This window comes from Lotus japonicus, chromosome 1, assembly GCF_012489685.1.
Source record: "Lotus japonicus ecotype B-129 chromosome 1, LjGifu_v1.2".
NCBI lineage: Eukaryota > Viridiplantae > Streptophyta > Magnoliopsida > Fabales > Fabaceae > Lotus > Lotus japonicus.
Window position 1 is genome coordinate 16,741,418 of NC_080041.1, and position 23,825 is coordinate 16,765,242.

The following is a 23,825-nucleotide window of genomic DNA, read 5'->3' on the forward strand; positions in this document are numbered from 1 at the left end:
TTTTTTTGTCTCTAACCTTTATCATATGTTTGACATTGATTCATCGCCGGAGTAAATGTGGGCTTTAGCCCCTAACTTTTGTCAAAAGGTTTGGTTTTCGTCTCTCCAGAGCTCTAGGTCAACGCCAGAGCTCCGGTAGCCCATGTGGCATGGCCACGTGGGATTAATGAGGGCATGTGTTTTTTTTATGTTTTTTTTTAAAAAGAAAATTAACTCAGTAATTTAAAACCTAATTATCCTAATTAATTTCATTTATTCATTAAAATTGAAACACCACAAGTTCATCTCAAAAACCTAGAAATTTAACCATTTTCTTCATCTTAAAAACCCAGACACCCATAATTCTCTTCATCTTCTTCCACTAATTCCACCAGCTCCTCTAAAATCCCCCACCAGCAACACCACCGCCAACTCCCCAAAACCCAATCTTTTGCCCACCCAAAACAAATTAGCAAAAATACACACACAGATCTAAGGTGTCTCTCCCTCTTTCTTCCTCCACATATAGTGTTGGTGAATTTGGGGCGAATTACTTATTATTCATAAATGTGTTTTTATATGACTTTTGCCTCTTGACAACAAAAAAATTAATGTTTGACACGCGCACTTGTGGGTGCTGGTGATGTTAGGGATGTGGAGGAGCAGGTTGCAGAAGGAGAATGGCGACCTAGAAACTACCATAAAAAATAAAATAAAATTTAGATATGAAAATTTTACGGTGAACATCTCTAACTTGTAAATGCAGTTTGTGGCTAGCTTATTGAGTTTTAGGGGATACAAGCACCACCATGGTCACGAGAGGAAGATAATATACTACTCAACTTTTGCTTTGTGATAGAGTTGTCGTATCCCCGCCGTGATTCGATGAAGGAAGGAAGCGATGTTCATAAAAGGAGAAGAAGAAATGAAAGTCAAGAGAGGGAAAATAAAAGAGAGATGCTCCTAAAGCGCAAAGGAAGATGGAGGTGAATGTTTTTTGGGCTTTTCATGGAGGATAGTGAAGATCCATAGTGGTGGGTGACTGGGTGGTGTTCATTAGGAGGAAGAAGTTTTGACCAAAAAAAAAAAAAGGAGGAAGAAGTTAAAAAGAGACACAGGACCATGAAAGTAAAGATAAAAAATTACCAAATAGGCTCGGGACTAATAGATGTAAAAAAAAAATCACCTAGTCTTTTGTCATTTTTTATATGCTACAATTTACCATAATGATATATAATTTTCATTTTCACTTATTTTTCTTTTCTTTCTATCGCTTATTTTTTTTTCTATCACTCCCCTAATCATACATTTTAATTCTCTGTTTTCTTCTATCTCTCTCCATAGATGTAGAAATGTGTGAACATATATTTATTCTACAATTTAATCCCTAAAAACTAATAAAAAAATCTAAAGTCTAATAATTTTTTTTCTACAGATGGACGGCACCGACGTGGCAATATCTTATTCCACGAGTCAGCTTCATCTCCTCGTGATCAATGCCAAGTGTGTGGCTACAAATTCTTGCCAAACAAAAAATCTGATAAAAAAATTAAAATCACGGTCTCATTCTTCATTTTCAACATCACGCGTAAGGAGAAAAAAACTTAGCTACCTTCTCTTTCTTCTTTTACTTTTCCATTTTTTTAATTTTTCAGTAAACAAATAGTATCATTCAAATAAATAGCCATCACTCATTAACAGCTACCATACACACGTTTTATTTCTGTTACAAAATTTCAATAAAACACGCACACAACAACCACGAACAAAAGCATCTATTCAAAGAAGCTTCCCAGATTCTACCCTACGAAGGTTGTATTAAGTTCTGATCAGAATTGAACAAATCAATTCAAATCTCAAATTCACAACAGGAAAAAAACTTAACCTCTTCTTTGATTAATTTATCTGAATGTCAGCCACCGAACAGCCGGCGGCGGCGGAGTCCACCACCGTGCTGTTCGGCAAATATGAAGTCGGGAGACTCCTCGGCTGCGGCGCATTTGCAAAGGTATACCACGCACGCAACATCGAGACAGGGCAAAGCGTGGCAGTGAAAGTCATCAACAAGAAGAAGGTAATCGGAACAGGACTCACTGGGCACGTGAAGCGTGAGGTTTCCATCATGAGCCGCCTCCGCCACCCGAACATTGTTCGCCTCCACGAAGTGCTGGCCACGAAAACCAAAATCTACTTCGTCATGGAGTTCGCTAAAGGCGGCGAACTCTTCGCCAGAATCTCCACCAAGGGAAGATTCTCGGAGGATCTCGCTCGAAGATACTTCCAGCAGCTTATCTCCGCCGTCGGTTACTGCCACTCCCGCGGCGTCTTCCACCGTGACTTGAAACCTGAAAATCTCTTGCTCGATGACAAGGTAAATGAAATGAAACAAAATAAACCAAGCAATCACGTGCAATAATTAGTTACGAGCTATGACTCACTCCATTTTCACATTTTCACTTCATTGAATTTTGTATTATGGGTTGGAGTACCACGTGTACCCCTCTTGTACTTCCTTATAATGCATTTCTTTGGCTTAAAAAAAAAAATTACTCACTTCATTTTCACATTTTCACTTCATTATTGAATTTGTTAATCTGTTGTAACTAACTAACTGATTTCTGTGAATTCAGGGGAACTTGAAGGTTTCTGATTTCGGGCTCAGTGCGGTGAGGGAGCAGGTTCGAGTTGATGGGTTGTTACACACGCTTTGCGGCACGCCGGCTTACGTGGCGCCGGAGATTCTGGGGAAGAAAGGTTACGACGGTGCTAAGGTGGATGTGTGGTCATGCGGTGTGATTCTCTTTGTTCTCGTCGCCGGGTATCTTCCATTTAACGATCCCAATTTGATGGTGATGTATAAGAAGATTTACAGCGGCGAGTTTCGGTGCCCGCGGTGGTTCTCGCCGGAGCTCCGGCAGTTTTTGGCGAGGGTATTGGATACGAATCCGGAGACGAGGATCACTGTGGATGGGATTGTGAATGAGCCTTGGTTTCGGAAGGGGTATAAGGAGGTGAAGTTTCATGTGGAGGAGGATTTAGGGGAGAAGGTGGAGGTGGAGGAGAAGGTGGTGGAGCTGAATGCGTTTGATTTGATTGCGTTTTCTTCAGGGTTGAATCTTTCGGGGTTGTTTGATGGTGAAGTTGGGGAGGAGGGAGAGAGGTTTATGTTGCGGGAGTCGGCGGAGAGTGTTGTGGAGAGGGTGGAGGCGGCGGCGAAGGTGGAGGGGCTTGGTGTGAGGAGGAGGAAGGAATGTGGAGTGGAGGTGGAGGGGTGTGATAGTAACTTTGTGATTGCGGTGGAGGTTTACCGGTTGGCGGAGGAGGTTGTGGTGGTTGAGGCGAAGGGGAGGGGCGGTGGCGCGCTTGAGGTTTGGAAGAATAAGTTGAGGCCTCACCTCTGCGCCGCAACGACGTCGCATGAGGAGCAAACTCAGTCCAACCAAACTGTTTGAATGGATTGAGGTGTCGGTCAATTTTTTGGGTAAAAATATTGAAAACATACAAAATAAAAATGGATTAAATGTGTTTTAATTCTTGTGTTAAAAAATGTAATTTTGGTGGCCGTTGACGTCAAAGTTGTAATTATTAATTAAGTATTAGGAATGATGATGTATATATGATTTTGATGTTTTGTTGTGTTTACAGAATGACCAAGGATTTGGGTGTGGAAATGTATTCTTAACTAGATAGTAACCCGTGCGATGCACGGTTGCTAGTTTTAATTACAATCAATAATTTGTTATGAATATAAATTAAATACTATTTAATGGTTATATTAATCTATTTTGAACTCTAGGATATAAAAACATATTTTCCCCAACAATATCTATTTCAAATTTAATTTTCACCATACATGTGTAATAATTGGTTTTTATTTAAAATCTGTTTTTTTTTGTGGTTGGTGTGAGAAAATAAATATTGTTACTAAAATATGTGACTACAATAAATTTAGAATTATATTTTTTAAAATTAAATTCCACTACTTAATAAAGTCTTTAGCTTTTTGTGTAAAATATGGTAATACTATATATGTTTTGCTGTTGAAGATAAAATGGTTAACAACAAAGTTTTAAATCGAATTTAGCAACATAACTGAGTTATACGAAGGACAATGTTTAGGAAAAACAAATGTTTGATTGAAATTTTTGAGTAACTATTTCAATTGTCCAAGATTGAAATTAAGAGTGGTAGTTCATATTGTGTAAAGTCAACCTCATTGATTCTAATTATAAATATATGCAACTAATCTGCTACTCCATACTATTATACACTACTATTTCTAAATGAGTTAAAAATAATAATTTCCTTCTTTCTCCAATTGTATTGGGTTGAAGTACCCCTTGTACTTCTTTTCAATATGAGTTAAAATATTTTTTAATATATATTATTAATAAAAAAATGAGGAATCTCTTTCTATTTTAAATTAAAAAGATATTATGACAATTCTTACATCACAGCTGAAAAATATAACTATCTTCCATTCATGATAACCACATCCTATATAAATGATATAGAATCAGCTGTCAAAACTACATTAAGGAAAGTAGAGTCAATGTCGTTCTATGCATACATTGGTTATTCAACCAAGGAATGTAAATAATAAAGTTCATAGCACATGAGCATGCAAGGAACCATTGAAATTCTTGATGAATGAGGACACTATCTAGTTCTGACAACACTATTCAATTCATAACCATATTTATATGAGAAACTATAATATGTATCATCAATCTTCAATACACCATATATAGATTATCCAAGCCAAGACCTGCAAAAAAAAAAATTCTACCTCGGTTATTAATTTTGCATATAACAAAAAGCTTATCTTACATTAATCTTCATTTGCAGAAAATCATATAAAAAAACACAATGTAAGAGAGAGAAATTACCCACAATAGTATCCAAAGTAACAGAAGAAACCCACATTATCAAGCATATCATTGAAGCCCATTTTGTTTAACTTGCATTATATGAGGTATATACCAACCAGGTTTGTTATGACGCTTGACAAAGCCAATGCAGAAGAAACATCATTCCCTGCACCTGAATGTCTTCCCCTAAAAGCAGCTTAGCAAACCTTTGCTTCATCAATTCAGCTACTGAACAAAAGAACAATGAAAGAATTGTTAACAATGATAGGTCTTTCGTGAACAGGATAGTTTGACTTATGCTAAGTGTTATTAGTGATCATCTGTTAACTGATAAGCAGTAGCTCATGATCTTGTTTGATCATATTGATTTTAATGCAATATAAAATCTAGGCATAATCTTGAATTAAAATTTAGAAGCCAAAGAAACCTATTGATACAAATAATTATTGTCACCAATATACTGTCCTAAAGGCATCAGTAAAGTATTTACTTCAATCCTCCCTCCAATTGATAATAAATTATCTATTTGTTTCACACTTTAAAAAGGGAATAGAGAGGTAATGAACCTAAATGTCATGTAGATAAACAATCATAAGTGGATTGGCCTCCATCTCTTCTTCTATCATAGAAGAAATTGTATGTTGGCCAGCTTGCTACTCATTCTTTTCCCAACCAAGTTAATTGGTTGTGAATTGCCTGGTATTCTTTTTTATCTGCTCTATTTTCCAGATCAACTGCTCCCTCAAAATGGAAGCATAAACCTCAAAACACACAATATCACAGAAAGCCCAAAGGAAATACCTATAGGAAATTTCTTTGGAATAATTGAGTCCACTGACTTGTACACAACCTCAATAGGTCCTCAATTGCAGTTTCCTATTTGCAAAGTGAGAAACTTAAGAAATGATCAAGGTACATGCAGCTAAAGAGGAAAATGCTTCCATAGACACAGGTAAAAAAGTCATAGAAAAAGATTAGAATAGGAAAAGATATGAACTTTACCTGGGGTGGAAGTTGATAGAGTTTGCTGCACTGAAAGTCTGATACAACAACACAGTGAAAGAAAATTCAGAAACTCTATAACTCTTACTATAATTTAAAAAGAACTAAAGATGTATAAATATTTTTAGTAAGAACTAAACCCTAGTTATATATTAAGGATAATGCTTTGAAACAATAGAATTCTCCTGTGTACTTCCCATACTACAGCTGTATAAATATTTATAGTAAAGGGGATTAGAATCAACATAACTTAAATTAAGATAGTGAAGTTAGACTACACTGAACAAACCTTATGAGAAATATGGCAAGAGAAAACAGGATTTAAGATGCAGCAAATTAAATGGAGAATGGGCACATACTTTTGTTGAATTACTGGCAGGTTCTAGATCTCTGAAAAAAATTCAGTTTATGGCAGATCAGACAGGGTTCAATTCATTGGCTGGAAAAGTTTGTCTATAGACAAACATTAAGGAGCTTTCCTTGCTCAATCCTAGAGCTATTCTTACTTTCTTTGTAGTAATTTGCAAACGCTGAAGCCAAAGAATCAAGTTTAATAAAATGTAAATATAAGTTGTGTGGGTTTTAAGGATCTCCAAGTTGGTTTTTTTATGGACTATGATGGTTATTCCCTAAGATTTTGAAGAAATTTGATTCAACTTCCAAGTCAGGCGGGCTTCTTTGTTTATTGAATGAATCTCCTATTCATGCATCTGGAATCAATTCCACATATCAAACACACACAATATCACAGAAATCCCAAAGAAAATACCTATAGGAAATTTCTTTGGAATAGTTTAGTCCACTGACTTACACACAACCTCAATAGGTTCCTCAACTGCAGTTTCCTATTTGCAAAGTGAGAAACTTAAGAAATTATCACATGTTCAACACTACGGTATATGCAGCCAAAGAGAAAAATACTTCCTAGACATAGATAAAAGAGTCATAACAAATAAGATTAGAATAGGAAAAGAAATGACTTTTACCTGCGGTAGAAGTGGATAGAGTTTGCTGCACTGGAAGTCTAATACAACAACACAACAAAAGAAGATTCAGAAACTCTATCACTCTTACTATAATTTAAAAAGAAGTACAGAAAAATTCAAGGGTATTAGTATCACCACTTACAAAGGTGGTAGCATCTTCAACAAACTATGGGTTGGCATTCAAAAGTAAATCCAAATGAACAAAATTTATCAGAAAATGAACAGTAAAAATAAAAGCTCTTTGAAATTGTTTATTTTTGCATGCATTGGATACCTTGAAGTAACAGAAATAAGAGCCTTTAGACATTATCTCCGGCAATCTCACCCATGGATCAGGTCTGGCTTCAGCCTTCCCGTGGACTCCTCCACAACAAACTTCTTCTCTTGACTCCAGCTTCATACAAACTCTCTTCATTTTCATGTGTGGTATGAGTGTGTGCCACAAAAATCTCAATTGGAGTGCCTTATATAGGGTGCTGGCGGGAAAAAAGTGATGTAAAGTATAGTCCTAAATTGAATTGGTGCAGAAAAGTGAAATTAGATGTTGAAAAGTTTTCACTTACAGTCTAGTTCAGAAAAGTAGTAAAAAGGCAAAAAAATCAGATAAAGGAGAAAAGGGTTTTTAACCTGTCAAAAAACTGGGATTTGCGGTGGTTGTGTCGTCGGAGATTGCGAGCTCGCCGGAGGAGAAAGGAAGGGGATGCTTGCGGCTGTTGAAAGAGGTGTTTGGCGGTTCTCCGGCGAGGTGGGACGGCGACTGTTGAAAGGAATGCACGATAGAAAGTGAAGAATAGAGGCAGATCTGGGTTGTCTGCGATGGTGGTGCTCGCAGCGGAGCTCGCGGCAGTTGCCAGGGTTGAGGATTCCGGTGGAGGAGGGGGAGAGAGGGTGAGGGTATTATTGAACCTATCTATTTTATTTACTTTATAGTTTATACATAATTCCAATAAATTTGGTGCAATTTGTAATAAAAAAAGCAACAAAAAGGAATCAAAAGTAGCCCTTACGGTGGACCTTGACACACTGAATAAAACTCTCAAAGTGAACAGTAGATTTTAGCTTATTCCTTTGTAGTGTTTATAGATACAAAATGGATGTTTGAATTTTCTTTTTTGAGAAATAGGACTTGTATACATGTTAAACAAATTACTATGGAATATTTCTTCAAAATTAAGTAATTTAAATGCCTTATTGTTTTGCTAAATTGCACCAATAACATATCATTAGGATCCAAAGTGATATATTGGCCTACAAAGCTAGAAGTGTCCTTATATAATGTCAAATTTTAATGTTTTGTTTGGTTTGTGAAAAAATGTGAGAAGAGAGAAGATGAGTAAAGAGAAAGTGATGAGAGAAAAAAAAAGATTTTATAAGTTATTTGGTATATTAGAAAAAAAGAAGAAAAATATGAGAAAGAATGAGGTGTCGCCTGTTCTCTCCTTTTATTTAGTTGTATAGAGAAAAAATTACTTCTTTAGTATGAAATAACATTTTCATCTTAAATATAAAAGTATTTATAAATAAGTATAATCGCACTCCAACTTTTTCTTCTAACAAACAAGGTTGACTTGATTCTTTAGCTCCTCTTTCCAAAGTTATCTCTACCAAACACAGTGAATTTTTTTTTACTAACTTTTTATTTTAATTTGATACTACAAGTAAGAGAAACTCCAATGGAATGGTTGAAAGAGTTTTTCTCCACTATTAATAAAAATCAATGTAAATTTGTATGAGAGGTAATGATTGTTAGTAGTTTACTTATATAGAAAAATAAATATTGATAGTGTTAAGAATAAAATATTTGTACCAAATCCCAAAATTATGAAAATTTGTTGAGAATATTTAAGATATATTTCACATTTTGATAGTATTATATTATATTTTTAATCTTACAACCCCTTTATGTGTACTCAAAATTCTTGGATCTCTCACAATTATAGCATGGTACTTTAATTTCATTAATTTGGAATACATTAGTCAGATTTTAACCGTGGCTAATTAAGACATATTCTCCCAAATCATTTTTAACCACAGAGTTAGAGGCACCTACATATCCCAACTCATAAGTTGGGAAGCATTTTACCTAAGAAATCAAATATGGTTCGTTGGAATATCCACTCTTTCAAAAGCCAATCCCAACCTATTTCTACCAAGCAATTAGCAGCAGACACCAAATATTAGCAATAGCTTGCAGGATATTTAATTTCATGTCACATATATTCTTGTTGTTAGTGTAAGATTTGTGATGGTTATGCCATATCGTTTCTCATAAAGTGGGGTCTTTTTAATATTATACACACAAAAAGATTCATTTTGTATTTTAATTTTGAAATTACCTCTTAAAATATAGAGATCTCTCCATAATTTAAAAGAAACTTAAATCTGATGAGCTAGATAGACCTAACATGACTTGTCTGTGTCGGGAGCTATCTTCTATATAGATGTGTATATTGTCTTTATCTTTGTGGGGCATGCCATTTGAGAATAATACAAGTTAGTCTGTCAATCGTGCCAATTGTTGTTAGAGAATTAACCAATTCTCAGAAAAAAAGTGAGAGAGAGAATGAGTTAACGGGGGACCAAAAGCTTTATATTCACAAAGAATAATCTTACATACACACTTTTCTTTGAGGTGTAAGAGGTGGAATGAGGAGAGAGATAGGAAGAAAGAAAAAAGTAAGAGAGAGAAATTATGAGATGTGATAGATGATAAGAGGAGAGAGATAGAAACAAAAAGAGGTGGAAATGAAGTGTTTTAAAAATGAGGTGTGTATATATCATTACTGTATTCACAAATGCACTAAATGCATATCAGCATATTACACAACTAAATGACTTCCCTATTTATAGTCATTTAGTCAACACATTAAAAGCCCAATTAATCCAATGATTAATTGACTAGCCCTAAACCCTTTATTATTTACATTACTCTCAACACCCCCTGTAATGTAAATGATCTAGACAAAGAAATTACAAGAACTGGTCAAACGGTATACAACAAAGGAAAACAAAAACCACAGTAAGATTGTGTAAAAAAAAACTCCTTGTCTTCAATGCTTGACTAGCCTTGTTACTCCAATCAGAATGTCTGCAAGTTGAACTTCAATTCTGCAATGTTCCAACTTAATCTTCTCCTTCTCCACTTGCTGTCTTAGGTAATGAAACTTAGTTTCTATATGCTTGCTTCTACCATGTGATACAGGATTCACTACTAGAAAAACTAGTTTTCACATCGGGTATTTTTGAGTTTTAACATCGGTTTTTATCCGATGTAAACAATGTTGATGTGGTATCTCCTAACCTTTTCACATCGGGTTTATAACCGATGTGAAAGGTTATGTCAACCAACTGATGTGAAATGTATACCTTTCACATCGGTTCAGTCAGCCAACCGATGTGAAATGTATACTTTTCACATCGGTTCAGTCAGCCAACCGATGTGAAATGTATACTTTTCACACCGGTTAGATAAAAAACCGATGTGAAATGTGTATACTTTTCACATCGGTTAGACAAAAAACCGATGTGAAATGTATACTTTTCACATCGGTTAGACTAAAAACCGATGTAAATGTTCAACCATTTTTTTCTTTTTTTTTTTACACGAATTTGACCTGAATATACATATTTTTTTAATGAAAATTTATTAAAATAAAAAGAGAACTTGAGAACACACTCTCTCAAGTGAGTTAAACATCCAAGGTCCCAGAAAAAAAAAACATAATAGCCATGAAATTAAACAGCAACAGCTCATGAAATCCTAGTTAAACAGCAACACATCAACAATTCAGCAAAACAGCAACAATTCAGCAAATTAATGCCCCAAGCAGGAAAGCCACCAGCACCATAAGCATAAATTAGGAGAGCAGCGGAGGTGAGCAACTTTGAACCCTATAAACAGATGCAATAAATACAGAGATCAGCAATCCATGTTATAATGTAAAAAACAAGTTGCCCAAACTTTAATTCAAACTGTTTAGGCACAAACTTTAAATACATACCAAATAAATTCTAAGGTTTATACAAGTCAAGAAAGCAAGTTGCCCAACTGTTTCGCAAATCATACAACTCTTGTTCTGTTAATGCCGTTGGATCATTGAATACCTACAATTTGTAGAATAGGTTAAAATACCTATTTTGTGACATTTTGATGAAAACTCAAACAATGAGACAAATAGGGAGACAAACATTTGAAATACCTCCATCCAAGACTTAGTAATACTAGCAGAGACAATGTCAACCATATTCTTCATCACATAATATCCACAATCATTCCCATTAGGCTGCAACCTTGCCTACAAATGAATAGATTTTTATACACTGAATATATATCAAAACAGTACATATTACAGCTAGTGTTAAGTAGTATAAATAGCAACATCAAATAACAACCATAATCTACACTACACTTACTTTGGGACGAAGCCATTGAGTCTTTTTTTTACTACCCTCAGCCAATTGATAAACCGCCATAGCTCTATATAAAAAACAATCATCGAAGTAAGTTATACATTTTAGTGTAAAAGGACATAATAATATATAACAAAAGCGACATAAAATATACACTTACTGTGTAACAATATTCTTCATTTGTGAATGAAGATCATTGTGTAATGAACAAAGGAGAACTAAAGTATTGTCTTTAGGACAAATGATTATTAATTGCCAATGCCCTCTGTACACGTGGAATAACAATTAGTGTGTTAAGTAAGATGGAGTTATGGATAAAAATAAATAAGAGAAAATACAAATTTACATATACTTACGTTACAAGATATGGTGCTAAGTAACACACTTTGTCTAAATCACGCAACTTTTCTTGTATGTATGTTAGAATTTTCTTTTTAGACTTTGTGGAATCTGGATAACTGAAGATTACTGGGTCCAGAATTCCAAACACGCCTGATTTGTTACTTTCGTCACATAGACGATGGATATACCTGATTAAATTTGAAATTAATATTAAATATTGCAATCATGAAAATATGAATGAGTTTCCAAACATGTTATACATCTAAAATATAAGCTAAAAAATGTAGCTTTTCCTCAACCATTTCTCTCATTTTCAGCAACAGCTCAACCAAACATACACGTTAAGGCCAATAATGAAGCAACTCAGAAATGTGAAAATCAAACAGTTCAGAACCATTTGGTATAGTAATAATGTGTGAGGACAAAAAAATCCATCTTTGATATACTCACACTCATCTATTCCTATATCTCATCTATCTGTGTAAAGAGATAATTTTCCAACAAAAAAAATTAGCTGTACAAAAATCAAGGGTAGCAAACTGCATAGCTGCCCGCCCGCAATGATCCATAATCTCAAACTTCACTTTCACAATTCAGCTACTGCAACTGATAACTAAAATATATAAGCATTCAAAATTACTATCCGCGCCATAATGCAATCATGCTCACTTGTTCAGATAGAAACACACATATAAATTCACATTTTCAAAATTAAAAAAATTCAACCTAAATTGAAACCCTTAAATCACACAGTGAGACAAGAAAATTGACCCTTTACTGATCCAATTAAAGGCATGCGCATTCACAAATCTAATCCAAGCACTCAATCACATGTAGCAGGATATGCATTAGATAGAAATGAAAATCCCTAAATTCAGATTTTGAAATTAATATTGATTATTGCAATCATGAAAAATAATAGTAAAAATGAAAGTCTACTTACGTGCACCAAACTTGTAGAATAGAGATGTCAAGCCAAGCATCACCCACCAACAACTCTCTGATACACTTTGGTGAAATCCAAAAGTTTTTTACAACAAGATCATGTTGTAATGGTAAACATATATGTGTTTGCTGTTTCAAAAACATGAATAACACTCTCTGAACATTGTCAGTGGTCGAGTCCTCCTTGTCATTTTCTTGTGCAGCGGTACAAGAACCTTTTGTGCTTCCATGCAGAAGAACATTTTGTTCTCCTTGTTGGTTTGTTGGGGAGATTTCAGATAAACCCATAGTCTTAAGCGTCTCCATAAATGATTGTTGCATCTTCTCACTCGCCATGATCAACTGTTGTTCAAACTCTTCTTTACATTCTGCTTTAATCTTTGCTGCAAGTTTTTGTTCAAGTTTCGCCTCAAGTTGTGCTTCAATCTCCTTAACATCTATGGATTGTGTTGGACGTGAAGACCTTCCGAAGTAGTTGCTTAGATTAGCAAATTGTCCAACACCACGAACACGGCCACCATGCTCGGATGTTCCAATTGCCTTTGTCAAGATATCGTCACGTCCTTGTGAAACAAAGGTTCCTTGTTCAGTCTCTTCAGCCAGTGAATCCTACATTTGCACATAAATTTAATATTTCATTAGTGGTAAAGAAGGATGTCGCATACAAGAAACACATACAACCATAATGAGAAAGTAATCATGGAAAAAATATTTCACTTACAATTTTCTCAGCAACAACTCGGGTAGCCTCTGATGTGTATTCCCCTCCTCGCCTTTGTCTTGCTCTCTTCCATTTGTCATGACGTGACGGTGGAGATGGAATACGATCTAATTCTCCTGATGCGTCTAGTTCTTGTCTCTTTTCATTAATCATTTTCTTCTCAAGCAATTCATATCCTCCACGAGATAATGTATGTGGGTAAAGATTCTTAGCCACATTATCCTTACCCTTTTGACTTTTTTCCTATTATAAATCAAGCTAAAGAAGTAAGCATAAAAATAAGCCTAGATAAACGACCAAAGTTTGCTGGTTTGGCTGTGATATTTGCTGGTTTTTCTGTGCCACATGCTAGTTTTGATTTACCAAATTTTAATGGAATACAGTAATGGGCAAACAGTGTCAAATATCATATGCTTTGGCTAGATAAACGACCAAAGCATATGATAGATTATCAAGTGACTTATGCCATGACACTATTAAAGTTTGGAAACTAGTTTGGTGAGTTCAAGGACAAGGTGTCCTAAAACTGTAGTAGACTACTTACATGGTAAATATTTCAATTAAGAAAATTGAAGAAATGAAATGAAAAGAAAGCAAATCAATTTTAGGACATGAATATGACCGAAACAAGAATCAATGCAAGAAAAGAAAAATATTATTAATACTAACCTTAAATGCAGGGGTATTTCGATGCTCCAAAAACTTCTCCCATACATCTTCTTTAATATAAGGATACACTTCATACGGAGGAAGGCGATTGGGGTTGGGGTTAGTGATATAATCGGAAGTGAGTTGTGTCTTAAAAGCTCTCCATCGGTCCCCCAAATACTTCAACCATTTTTTCTTCAAATCACACTTATTTGAATCATCACTTTCTGTGATATCAAAATGAAGCTATACACATAAAAAAAGTTGGTGTTAGTACCAAAGAATTAATGGGTAAACAGTAGTGAATTAAGAATACAACAATAATACCGTAAGATCATCCCAAATTGAATTTTTTGAGTCTACATCTACCAACCGCCACTCATATATTAATATACTACAAGTACTTCGAGCAAGATATGCTGCATAACTCCTAAACTCATTTGAATTTTCACCAATACAATCCCCAGTTTGTGGATCAAAATCAATCTTCAATTTCACACCTGTTTTCCGAACTTTGGCAATTTTAAGCATCTTAGTGCAACCTCTAACCATTCTCTTTTTTTCTTCACTAGACGAATGATTAGGTCCACTAGATGAAAGACGTGTGTTGGTTGAATCAGCCATTTATCTGTTTACAGAAAACAAAAAGATTTCAGAATCAAAGCACAAATAAAAGCAATAATATAAGCATCATAAGCATATAAACGAATGACGTATAAACTAATTAATCAAATAGATATAACATGTGGCATACATGGGTACTGAATTTACTAACTTATTTCAACAAAGAATAGAAACTCACTAGCTCTCCCATATCCCTTCTTCATGATCCAAACGAGTAACTAGCACATCGTCTACTTCATTTTCTTCATTGGAGGTAAGCAAATTTGTTGCAGAAGACGGAATCTCAGAAATATGAAGGGATTCTTCACTACCATGTGTGGTTTTTGGTTGTAAAGCCACCGACCACCTTTTGTTAGAAGGATCTGTGACATAAAACACTTGTTTTGCTTGGGATGCCATAATGAAAGGTTCGTCCCTATAAGCCACCTTGGAAAGATCAACCAGTGTATATCCAAATTCATCAATTCTTACACCATTGGAAATATCAATCCACTTGCATTTAAATACAGGCACTGTAAATGTAACATAATCAGCCTCCCAAATCTCTTCAATCACCCCAAAGTACGGTGTAGATGCCATTATATGTCTTTTATCTTTTGAACTAGAGAAGTGCATGGACTCGGCCACAACCATAACCCCACTATTTTGCATAGTACTTCTATCATCTTTTGATTTTGTATAAAAGGTAGTTCTATTAATATCATAAGCACTCCAAGTCATAACATTACATTTAGGCTCAAATGAGAGTCGTTTTACTGTATCAGAAGCACTTTCATCATTAGCAATTTTTTCTTTAAACCATTCAGAGAAACTCTTATTGTGCTCTTTTAACAACCCTATTTCATTCATCTTGGGGTATTTTTCCTTTATAAAGCTTTTGTGGGCAGATAAGTAAGGTTGAACTTCATCAGTGTTATTCAATATATACAAATGCGCTGGATGACGTACCTTCCAAGTCATGCACTTGACATTTAAACCTTGTGTACCCTTACCTTCACATCTTCCATCATGACGAGACTTTGGAACCCCTATAGCATCCGCTTCTGACAAATAGTTTGAACAGTACTCAATAGCTTCTTCTGCAATGTACCTTTCAACGATCGAAGCTTCCGGACGGTGTGGATTCATAGTATACCCTTTTAGTATCTTCATGTACCATTCTACCGGATACATCCACCTTAAACAAACTGGACCGCACAATCTAATCTCCCTTACCAAATGAACAATCAAGTGTTCCATAATGTCAAAAAATGAAGGAGGAAAATGCATCTCCAACCGACACAAGATGATTGCAGCCTCATTTTCCAACTCGTCTAACTTCAATGGATCAATGACTTTACTACATATTGCATTGAAGAATAAGCACAGCCTAGTTATAGTTTTCCTAACTTTAAGAGGCAATATTCCACGAATAGCCACTGGTAGTAGTTGCTGCATCAGAACATGAAAGTCATGAGATTTTAAGCCAATTAACTTGAGATCTTTCATTGAAACAAGTTTCTTGATATTTGATGAGTAACCTTGCGGTACTTTGATACCTTGTAAACACTCACAAAAACTTGTTTTCTCTTTCTTAGACAAAGTGTGACATGATGGAGGCAAATATGCCTTGTTACCTATCTGTTGTGGAGTTAACTGTTGTCGTATACCCATTTCAGCCAAATCTAAACGAGCACTTAACCCATCTTTTGTCTTGCCATTAATGTGAAGAAGTGTGCCAATTAGACTTTCACAAACATTTTTCTCTACATGCATCAAATCAATACAATGTCTTACATCAACACTTGACCAATATGGAAGATCAAAGAACACCGACCTCTTTTTCCATACATTTTTTTCAGCAGGCTTCTTTTGTTTCTTTCCAAAGATAACCTTCACATGTTGTTGTCGTTGATAAACTTCCTCTCCAGTCAAGGGTTTTGGCGCAACACCATACTCTGATTTTCCGTTGAAAGCTTTCTTCAATTTACGATATGGATGATGACGGTCTAAAAATTTCCGATGCCCAAGATAAACGGTCTTCCTTCCATGATTAAGCTGATGGTAACTTGTATCTTTCTCACATATAGGACACGCTTTATGCCCTTTAACGCTGTAACCAGACAAATTACCGTATGCCGGAAAGTCGTTGATGGTGCAAAACAACATGGCACGCATATTGAAATGTTCACCAGAATACGCATCAAGAACATCAACTCCTTGCTCCCACAACAATCTTAAATCATCAATCAATGGACTTAGATAAACATCTATGTCGTTTCCTGGTTGTTTTGGGCCCGGAATCATCATAGATAACATCATATATTTACGCTTCATGCACAGCAAAGGAGATAGGTTGTAAATTATCAAGAGAACAGGCCATGAACTATGGTTACAACTTAGACTACCATACAGATTCATTCCATCGGTAGCAAGTCCAAGTCTAAGGTTTCTCGACTCTTTGCCAAAACTTTGAAACTTCAAATCAATTTTCTTCCATTGCAAAGAATCAGCTACATGGCGAATTTTTCCATCTTCATTTCTCTCTTCTGCATGCCATCTAAGGTTCTTTGCGTCATTTGCATTAGAGAACAATCTCTTGAACCTTGAAATTATTGGTAGGTACCATAACACTTTTGCAAGAGGACCCTTTGTGCTCACATCATCACTGGAATCACCATCTTTCTTTTTGTAGCGTGACGCCTTGCACTTCGGACAATGATCATAGTTTTCAAACTCTTTTCTGTATAAGATGCAATCATTAGGGCATGCATGTATTTTTTCATACTCCATGCCCATCGGACACAATACTTTCTTGGCTTCATAATGACGATTCGGCATTGTGTTACCTTCTGGAAGCATTTCTTTCAACAATCCAAGCAAATCAGTGCAACTTTTATCACTCCATCCATTTTTCGCCTTCAAATTAAACAATCTTAACACAGCTGACAATCGTGTAAAGTTTGTGCATCCCGGGTACAAAGGTTCTTCCTTGTCTTTACATAAAGTATCATACACATGCGCTCTCTTAAATGATTCTTCTCCAATATCATGTATCATGTCTTCCAGCCGATCATCCATATCTACACATACTTTCTCTCTTTGTGATACACTTGGCATTACTACTTCACCATGCCATATCCATTGTGTATAATTTTGACAAATCCCTCTCCAAGCTAGATGGTCCCTTATTTCATCCTTAGTAAGTTTTGGGTCCCGGTTCCCACAAGAAACACAAGGACATGGAAAAAGTCCCTTATTGTTCGGAAGATTCTTTTCAGCAAATTCTAGAAATTCAACCACTCCATTATCAAACTCATCACTTAATCGATTAGCTCTCATCCAACTACGATCCATAACTACGTTCTGCAAATTATCACATACTAAATTAAAGAATTGTGACCCTAGAACCAAACTCATCAAAATTTTTCAAATGATAAGCTAAAGACAACCTAAAAATTAATTGTAAAAAATCGAACATGAACAAGCATTCAAATTAAATAAGCCAAAAACAAATCACGAATTCAGAGCCAATTTTAGAAAATAGTTTTAAAGTGAAAACAAACTTACAGCAAGATGGAAGAGTTTTGCAATGGCCGGAATAGTTTGCCGGAGCTAGAGTGGCTGGAAGAGTTCGCCGAATTCGTGAAGAGGAATGTGTAAATCTGAGACGTCTGATAAATAACAAAAACATGGAAAGGCAATAAATAAATGGACAGATTAGCATTTTTGAAATGAATGATGGAACATGAAAGTGGTAACCAAGTAAACTCACCAATAGCAAAGTCAACTAGGCCAGCAGCAACCGCTAGAGTTAACCACTTGAAGAACCTCCAGGAAGGCAAGAAGACAACAGAGGATTGGTTGGTATCCCATAATGCTTGTTCTCACCAGAAATCCTGTCATGCCACCCACAATAAGTGAAATTAAATCACTCCTGAATCAGAAATCTAATTGATTCTTATGTAGAAAGCATCATAATCACTTCTAAGAATCACTTTAAGAAGATGCTTGAATGAAGAGGCAAGGTTCATGAAAATGAGAAGAAAAGGTTAGCACAAGAGCCAACTAATATCTAGAAAACTAACGCAGTGACACAATAACCCAACAAAGAAACAAAGATAGAACCTAGCAATTACACAACACACTCTAATTGCATAATCTATTGCCCACCGCTATCAGATAAGAAAATGACCCAACACTAGTCAGCAAGGCTTAAACAAACCTGTGTCATGTTTGTGGCAAAAACCATAGCAACATTGTGTGCTTTACATGTTATATAAAATAGCAAGTACCAATCAGTTTCTTGTACAGGGGCACAAGTACCAATCAGTTTCTTTTGTCAATTATCACTATCACATAAATATCATCTTATGCAGTTATGGCTTATCACTAACATCACTTCGCAGATGGATAGCAAAAGTTGGAACTACTTGGATTTAATGTAAATAAGATCGCCAGATTAAATAGCAGCTACCATTAGACATTTGCTTCCAACGATGCAACATAGCTACAGGGGTACCCTCACCATGGGATATATGGGCTATACAACTTACATCTTAATTGAGATTGTCATATCAGGAATGTTACAGGCTAAGACAATCTAGAGACACGCAACATTCACACCAAATTTTAGAGATAAGTGAATACTGAAAACCCCAATCAAGGTAAGAAACACCAAACTACTATTTTCCAGGTTTTATTGGGAAGCCACCTAAAACCTCAAATTTTCTGAGATACACACACACATACATGCTGAATCAGGATGAAGGGAGCCTTACCTTGTGCTCATCTAACAATCCACATGCTGAATCAAGATGAAGGAAGAATTTCAGAGAAGCTTCCAAATCTCAATAGCTTCGCCTGCAAGATGAAATGAAGAGGAAAAATTGGATTCATTGGTTTATCTTTTTCATTAGATCAAGTGAGAATTAACAAAAAAAAAAACAAAATTGAGGTATCAAACCTTGGGGTTTCTTGTGGTTGTGGGCTTAAGAAAATCTTCAGCTGTTTTGGGATGCTTACAATCTGCAAGGGATGCTGTTCAAAGAACACAGAGCGTTCAGTTACACAACGCACAAGGAAACAGAGAACAAGACACAGGAAGCAACGCAAGGAAACAGAAAACAAGGAAGCAACGCAAGGAAACAAAGAACACGAGCAACTGTTGAGTACTGCCACAACGTTTGGGTTCGATTTTACCAGATTTCAGTTTTCCCCAAAAGCTTAAACAAGCACATTAAAAATTAACAAAAGTGATTTTTATTTTAAAAAATAGCTATATTTTCATGAAAACACTAAATCAAACTGGCTTCGATTTTCAGTTTCTATCTATGGTTCATGCTTTCAGCTTTCTTAATCGAAGAGGAACCCCCCCCCCCACCCACTAGCATTGCTATCAGAAATCACTTTTTCTCCCCATGATGGCATGATATAGTGTTTTTTTAGTTTTAGTTTTCTGCACCTAGCTGTTTCAAGGGAGCTACCATCTGAAAACAGAATGGGCAGCCTATGCCCTTGTTCCTTGTTGTATCCTCTCTTTTTCTTTAACTTACATGATACTTTATACTCCCCCTAGTAGTATTTTCCCTCTCTTCTCTCTAACAAGATATTTATTTTCCCCTGAATATGATTATGCACCAATGTGTGAAGTCTTCACTTGACAAAACTCTGCTCAAATAACAAATCAAAAACACTGACACATGTAAAAATTTGACAGTCATGCCAATGAGATTAAAACAGGATATACTTAAATTTTCCAAAGCAAAGAGGTCCAAAAGAAGAACCAGAAACCAAACACCCCACCACAAACAAGCTAATAACTGATGGAAAAAAAACAACCCCATGACCATATATACCCAACAAAAAATACCTGTACGCCTTTCACTTGCATAGCAGTTGACCTAAAAACCACTAAGCCCACATTTATGCCTGTTAAATTGTACTGATTGTAATAGCCAATCTGCTTGCCACATCATTTTCAATCCAAGTTTTCATGAACTCACAGAGCATATCGAAATTGATTATCATGTTGTTTGTTTACAAGTTGGCATTTTTCACTTACTGCCTATCTATTTACAAGTTGATCTTTTTCACTTACTAATATTACTACCTATCTCTATTCATGCTCAATTGGCAGACTTGCTCCTAAACCCTTAAACTCCCATCCCTTTTCTCTTCTTTCCATATACTTACCATATACTTTCCAGCTTGTGGGGTATTACCAGATTAATAGTTTCAATTTGTTGGCGTTAGTTATGTGAGGTAGGAAGTTAGTTTTTTTAGTCATTTGTTGGCCTTTCACTTGCATAGCAATTGACCTAAAAACCACTAAACCCACATGGCTATAATCAAAACCCATATCAAACAATATGCTCCAATCCATGAACCTTCAAAGAAACAAAGAACAAGGAAGCAACGCACCTTAACGCAAGGAATCAAAGTGGAGCACAGAGCTGCACGAGCGACGACGAGCGACGGCGGAAGTGGAGCAAGGGAATTGGAGACCGAGAGAGAATGAGAGTGAGGTGAACGGTGAGCGACGGCGAGCAACGGCGAAACAGCAGCTGCACAACGCACGAGCGACGGCGAGCAACGACGAAAGAGGAGCAAGAGCGTGGGCGACTTAGGTTTTCAACGGCGAAAGAGGAAGAAAGCTTTCAACGTTTTCTAATCCTTTGTATCCTGTGTAAAAACTAAAGAAAAGAGAGAATTTTCCCAATGGTTATATTATAACTGATGTGAAAACTAAAGAAAAGAGGGATTTTTCCCAACGGTTATATTATAACCGATGTGAAAAGTATTTCATTAAAATTTCAAAAATGTCACCGCATTTAGCTTTCACATCGCTTATTCTAACAACCGTTGTAAAAAATGTTTACTAATTACTTTTCACATCAGACATATTCTCAACCGATGTGAAAACTCTCATAAAAGTTCAATATAATTTCAATATTGCCACTGCGTTAGCTTTTACATCAGGTAATTTATCAACCGATGTGAAAACGCTGATGTGAAAAGTCCTTTTTCTAGTAGTGATTTTTGGCTAAGTCTATGGCTGATTTGTTATCAACCAACAAGTTTACACTTGAGCCAAAACCTGCCTTCAGTTCCTCAAGTAGAGAAGACAACTAGATTCCTTGACAAGCTGCTGAGCATGCAGCAATGTACTCAGCTTCACAGGATGACAAAGCAACAACATATTGCTTTTTACTACACCAAGACACTGGTGCTCCAGCTATAAGAAACACATATCCCATTGTACTTTTTCTATCCAATATGCCCCCACTCCAATCTGAATCGGAATAAGCAATAAACTTCAGTTCATCTCTTTTACCTTGATGAGGAAACATGATTCCATACTCCAATGTTCCTCTAAGGTATCTCAGAATTCTTTTGGCTGCAGCAAGGTGAGAGAATTTAGGACTGCTCATGAATCTGCTAACAATGCCAACACTGTGAGCAATTTCAGGTCTTGTGTGACACACATATCTGAGACTCCCAACCATTTTCCTGAATTGAGTGCCATCCACTGATTGTTCCTCTTCACACATACCAAGCTTCAAGTTTGTCTCTGCGGGTGTTTCAGCTGAATTACAACCCCATATATGAAATCTTTTAAGGACCTCAGAAATATACTTCTTTTGGCCCATGAACACACCTTGATCAGTCTTAGTAAATTCTATACCAAGAAAGTAGGAGAGCAAACCCAAATCTGTCATCTCAAATTCATTCTTCAGAAGTTGCTTCAAATTCTCAATTTCCTTGGAGCTGTTCCCAGTGATGAGCAAGTCATCAACATACAAGCAAATGTAAAGAGCACCAGAACTCTCAAGGAATTTTACATATACACCATGTTCCACAGTGCATCTATTGAAGCCTATGCTTGACAGAAAGCTATCAATTCTTCTATTCCAGGCTCTTGGAGCCTGTTTAAGCCCATATAGAGCCTTTCTCATTTTCAGCACCTTGTCTTCCTGTCCTTTTACTTCAAATCCAGGAGGTTGAAGTACATAAACCTCTTCATCAAGAGGTCCATTAAGAAAAGCTGACTTGACATCCAATTGAGATAAGCTCCAACCATGCCAACTAGCTAATGCAATGTTGATCCTTACTGTTTCAATCCTTGCTACTGGAGCAAACACTTCATCATAGTCCGGTCCTTCCCTTTGCATGAACCTTTTTGCCACAAGCCTGGCCTTATGCTTTGCAATTGAGCCATCAGAATTCAGCTTCACTTTAAACACCCACTTGATTGCTATAGGTGTTTTTCCAGGAGGTAAGTCAGCTAGCTCCCAGGTCTTGTTCTTGTCAATGGACTTCAGTTCTTCACCCATTGCACCTCTCCATATCTTGCTTTGCATGGCCTCTTCAAGACTCACAGGCTCAGTATCTGCAAGGAGTGCCATGTGTTGTATCATGTCTTCATCACTTCTGACTGCGTCAGCTGAGAACAACTGATAGTCTCTCAATCTTGGTGGCAAGCTCTTCAGTCTAGAAGGTCTATTATTAGGTGTTTGAGGTGTGTAGATTACAGGTGACAATGCTTCTGCAGTTGGTACTTGTGACTGACTTTGTTGATCACCATCCTCCAACTCTAATTGAACTAAAGTGGGAGCTACATCTGAAACCATCTTCATTTTCTCATACCAGGTTGTTGTCTCATCAAAATGGACATCTCTACTGTAGATGGACTGTTTTGTCATAGGATTATACAACTTGTAGGATCCTGTAGAATTGTATCCTACAAAAACAAGCATCTCACTCTTGTCATCAAGCTTTCTTCTTCTTTGATCAGGAATGTGTCTATAGGCTAGACAACCAAACACTTTGAAATGGCTTACAGAAGGTTTGAACCCTGACCAAGCTTCCTCAGGAACTTTATTCTGTAAGCTCTTGGTGGGACATCTATTCAAAACATGCACAGCAGTAGAAGCAGCTTCTGCCCAGTAGGAATGTGGCAAGTTCTTGCATTTCAACATACTCCTTACCATATTAAGAATAGTCTTGTTCCATCTTTCTGCTATTCCATTATGCTGAGGGGTGTATGGAGCTATGATTTCATGTATGATTCCATGCTCTTTACAGAAGACCTCAAACTCTTTAGAAGTGAACTCTCCACCTCCATCAGTTCTAAGAACTTTCAAGGATTTTCCAGTCTGTTTCTCCACCAAATTCTTGAAAGTCTTAAACATGGCAAATGTCTCATCTTTTGTCTTGAGCAAATATAACCAAGTCTTCCTACTCAAGTCATCTATAAAATTGAGAAAATACTTGTTTCCTCCTAAAGATGGTACCTCAAAAGGACCACACACATCT

At 36.2% G+C, this 23,825-nt stretch overlaps 2 protein-coding genes and 1 pseudogene across 2 annotated transcripts; 1 reads left to right on the top strand and 2 right to left on the bottom strand.

Moving 5' to 3' along the window:
- The first annotated feature begins 1,681 nt into the window (after positions 1-1,681).
- Positions 1,682-3,650, top strand: LOC130733883 (CBL-interacting serine/threonine-protein kinase 11). The gene is made up of 2 exons (XM_057586164.1): positions 1,682-2,350; positions 2,610-3,650. Exons 1-2 carry the CDS (start codon positions 1,889-1,891, stop codon positions 3,429-3,431), a joined length of 1,284 nt encoding a protein of 427 aa, XP_057442147.1. The 5' UTR covers positions 1,682-1,888; the 3' UTR covers positions 3,432-3,650.
- Positions 3,651-14,705: 11,055 nt separating this feature from the next.
- On the bottom strand, positions 14,706-17,348 carry LOC130728275 (uncharacterized). The gene has a single exon (XM_057579696.1). The coding sequence runs from the start codon at positions 17,346-17,348 to the stop codon at positions 14,706-14,708; it is 2,643 nt and encodes an 880-aa protein (XP_057435679.1).
- Positions 17,349-17,443: 95 nt separating this feature from the next.
- LOC130731655 (uncharacterized) lies at positions 17,444-17,864 on the bottom strand (annotated as a pseudogene).
- Positions 17,865-23,825: the final 5,961 nt, after the last annotated feature.

Coding starts and splice junctions, on each gene's coding strand:
- LOC130728275 (XM_057579696.1), bottom strand. CDS start 17,348: ATGCCGAATCGTCATTATGAAGCCAAGAAAGTATTGTGTCCGATGGGC.
- LOC130733883 (XM_057586164.1), top strand. CDS start 1,889: ATGTCAGCCACCGAACAGCCGGCGGCGGCGGAGTCCACCACCGTGCTG. Junction 2,351..2,609: donor ATCTCTTGCTCGATGACAAG/GTAAATGAAATG, acceptor CTGTGAATTCAG/GGGAACTTGAAGGTTTCTGA.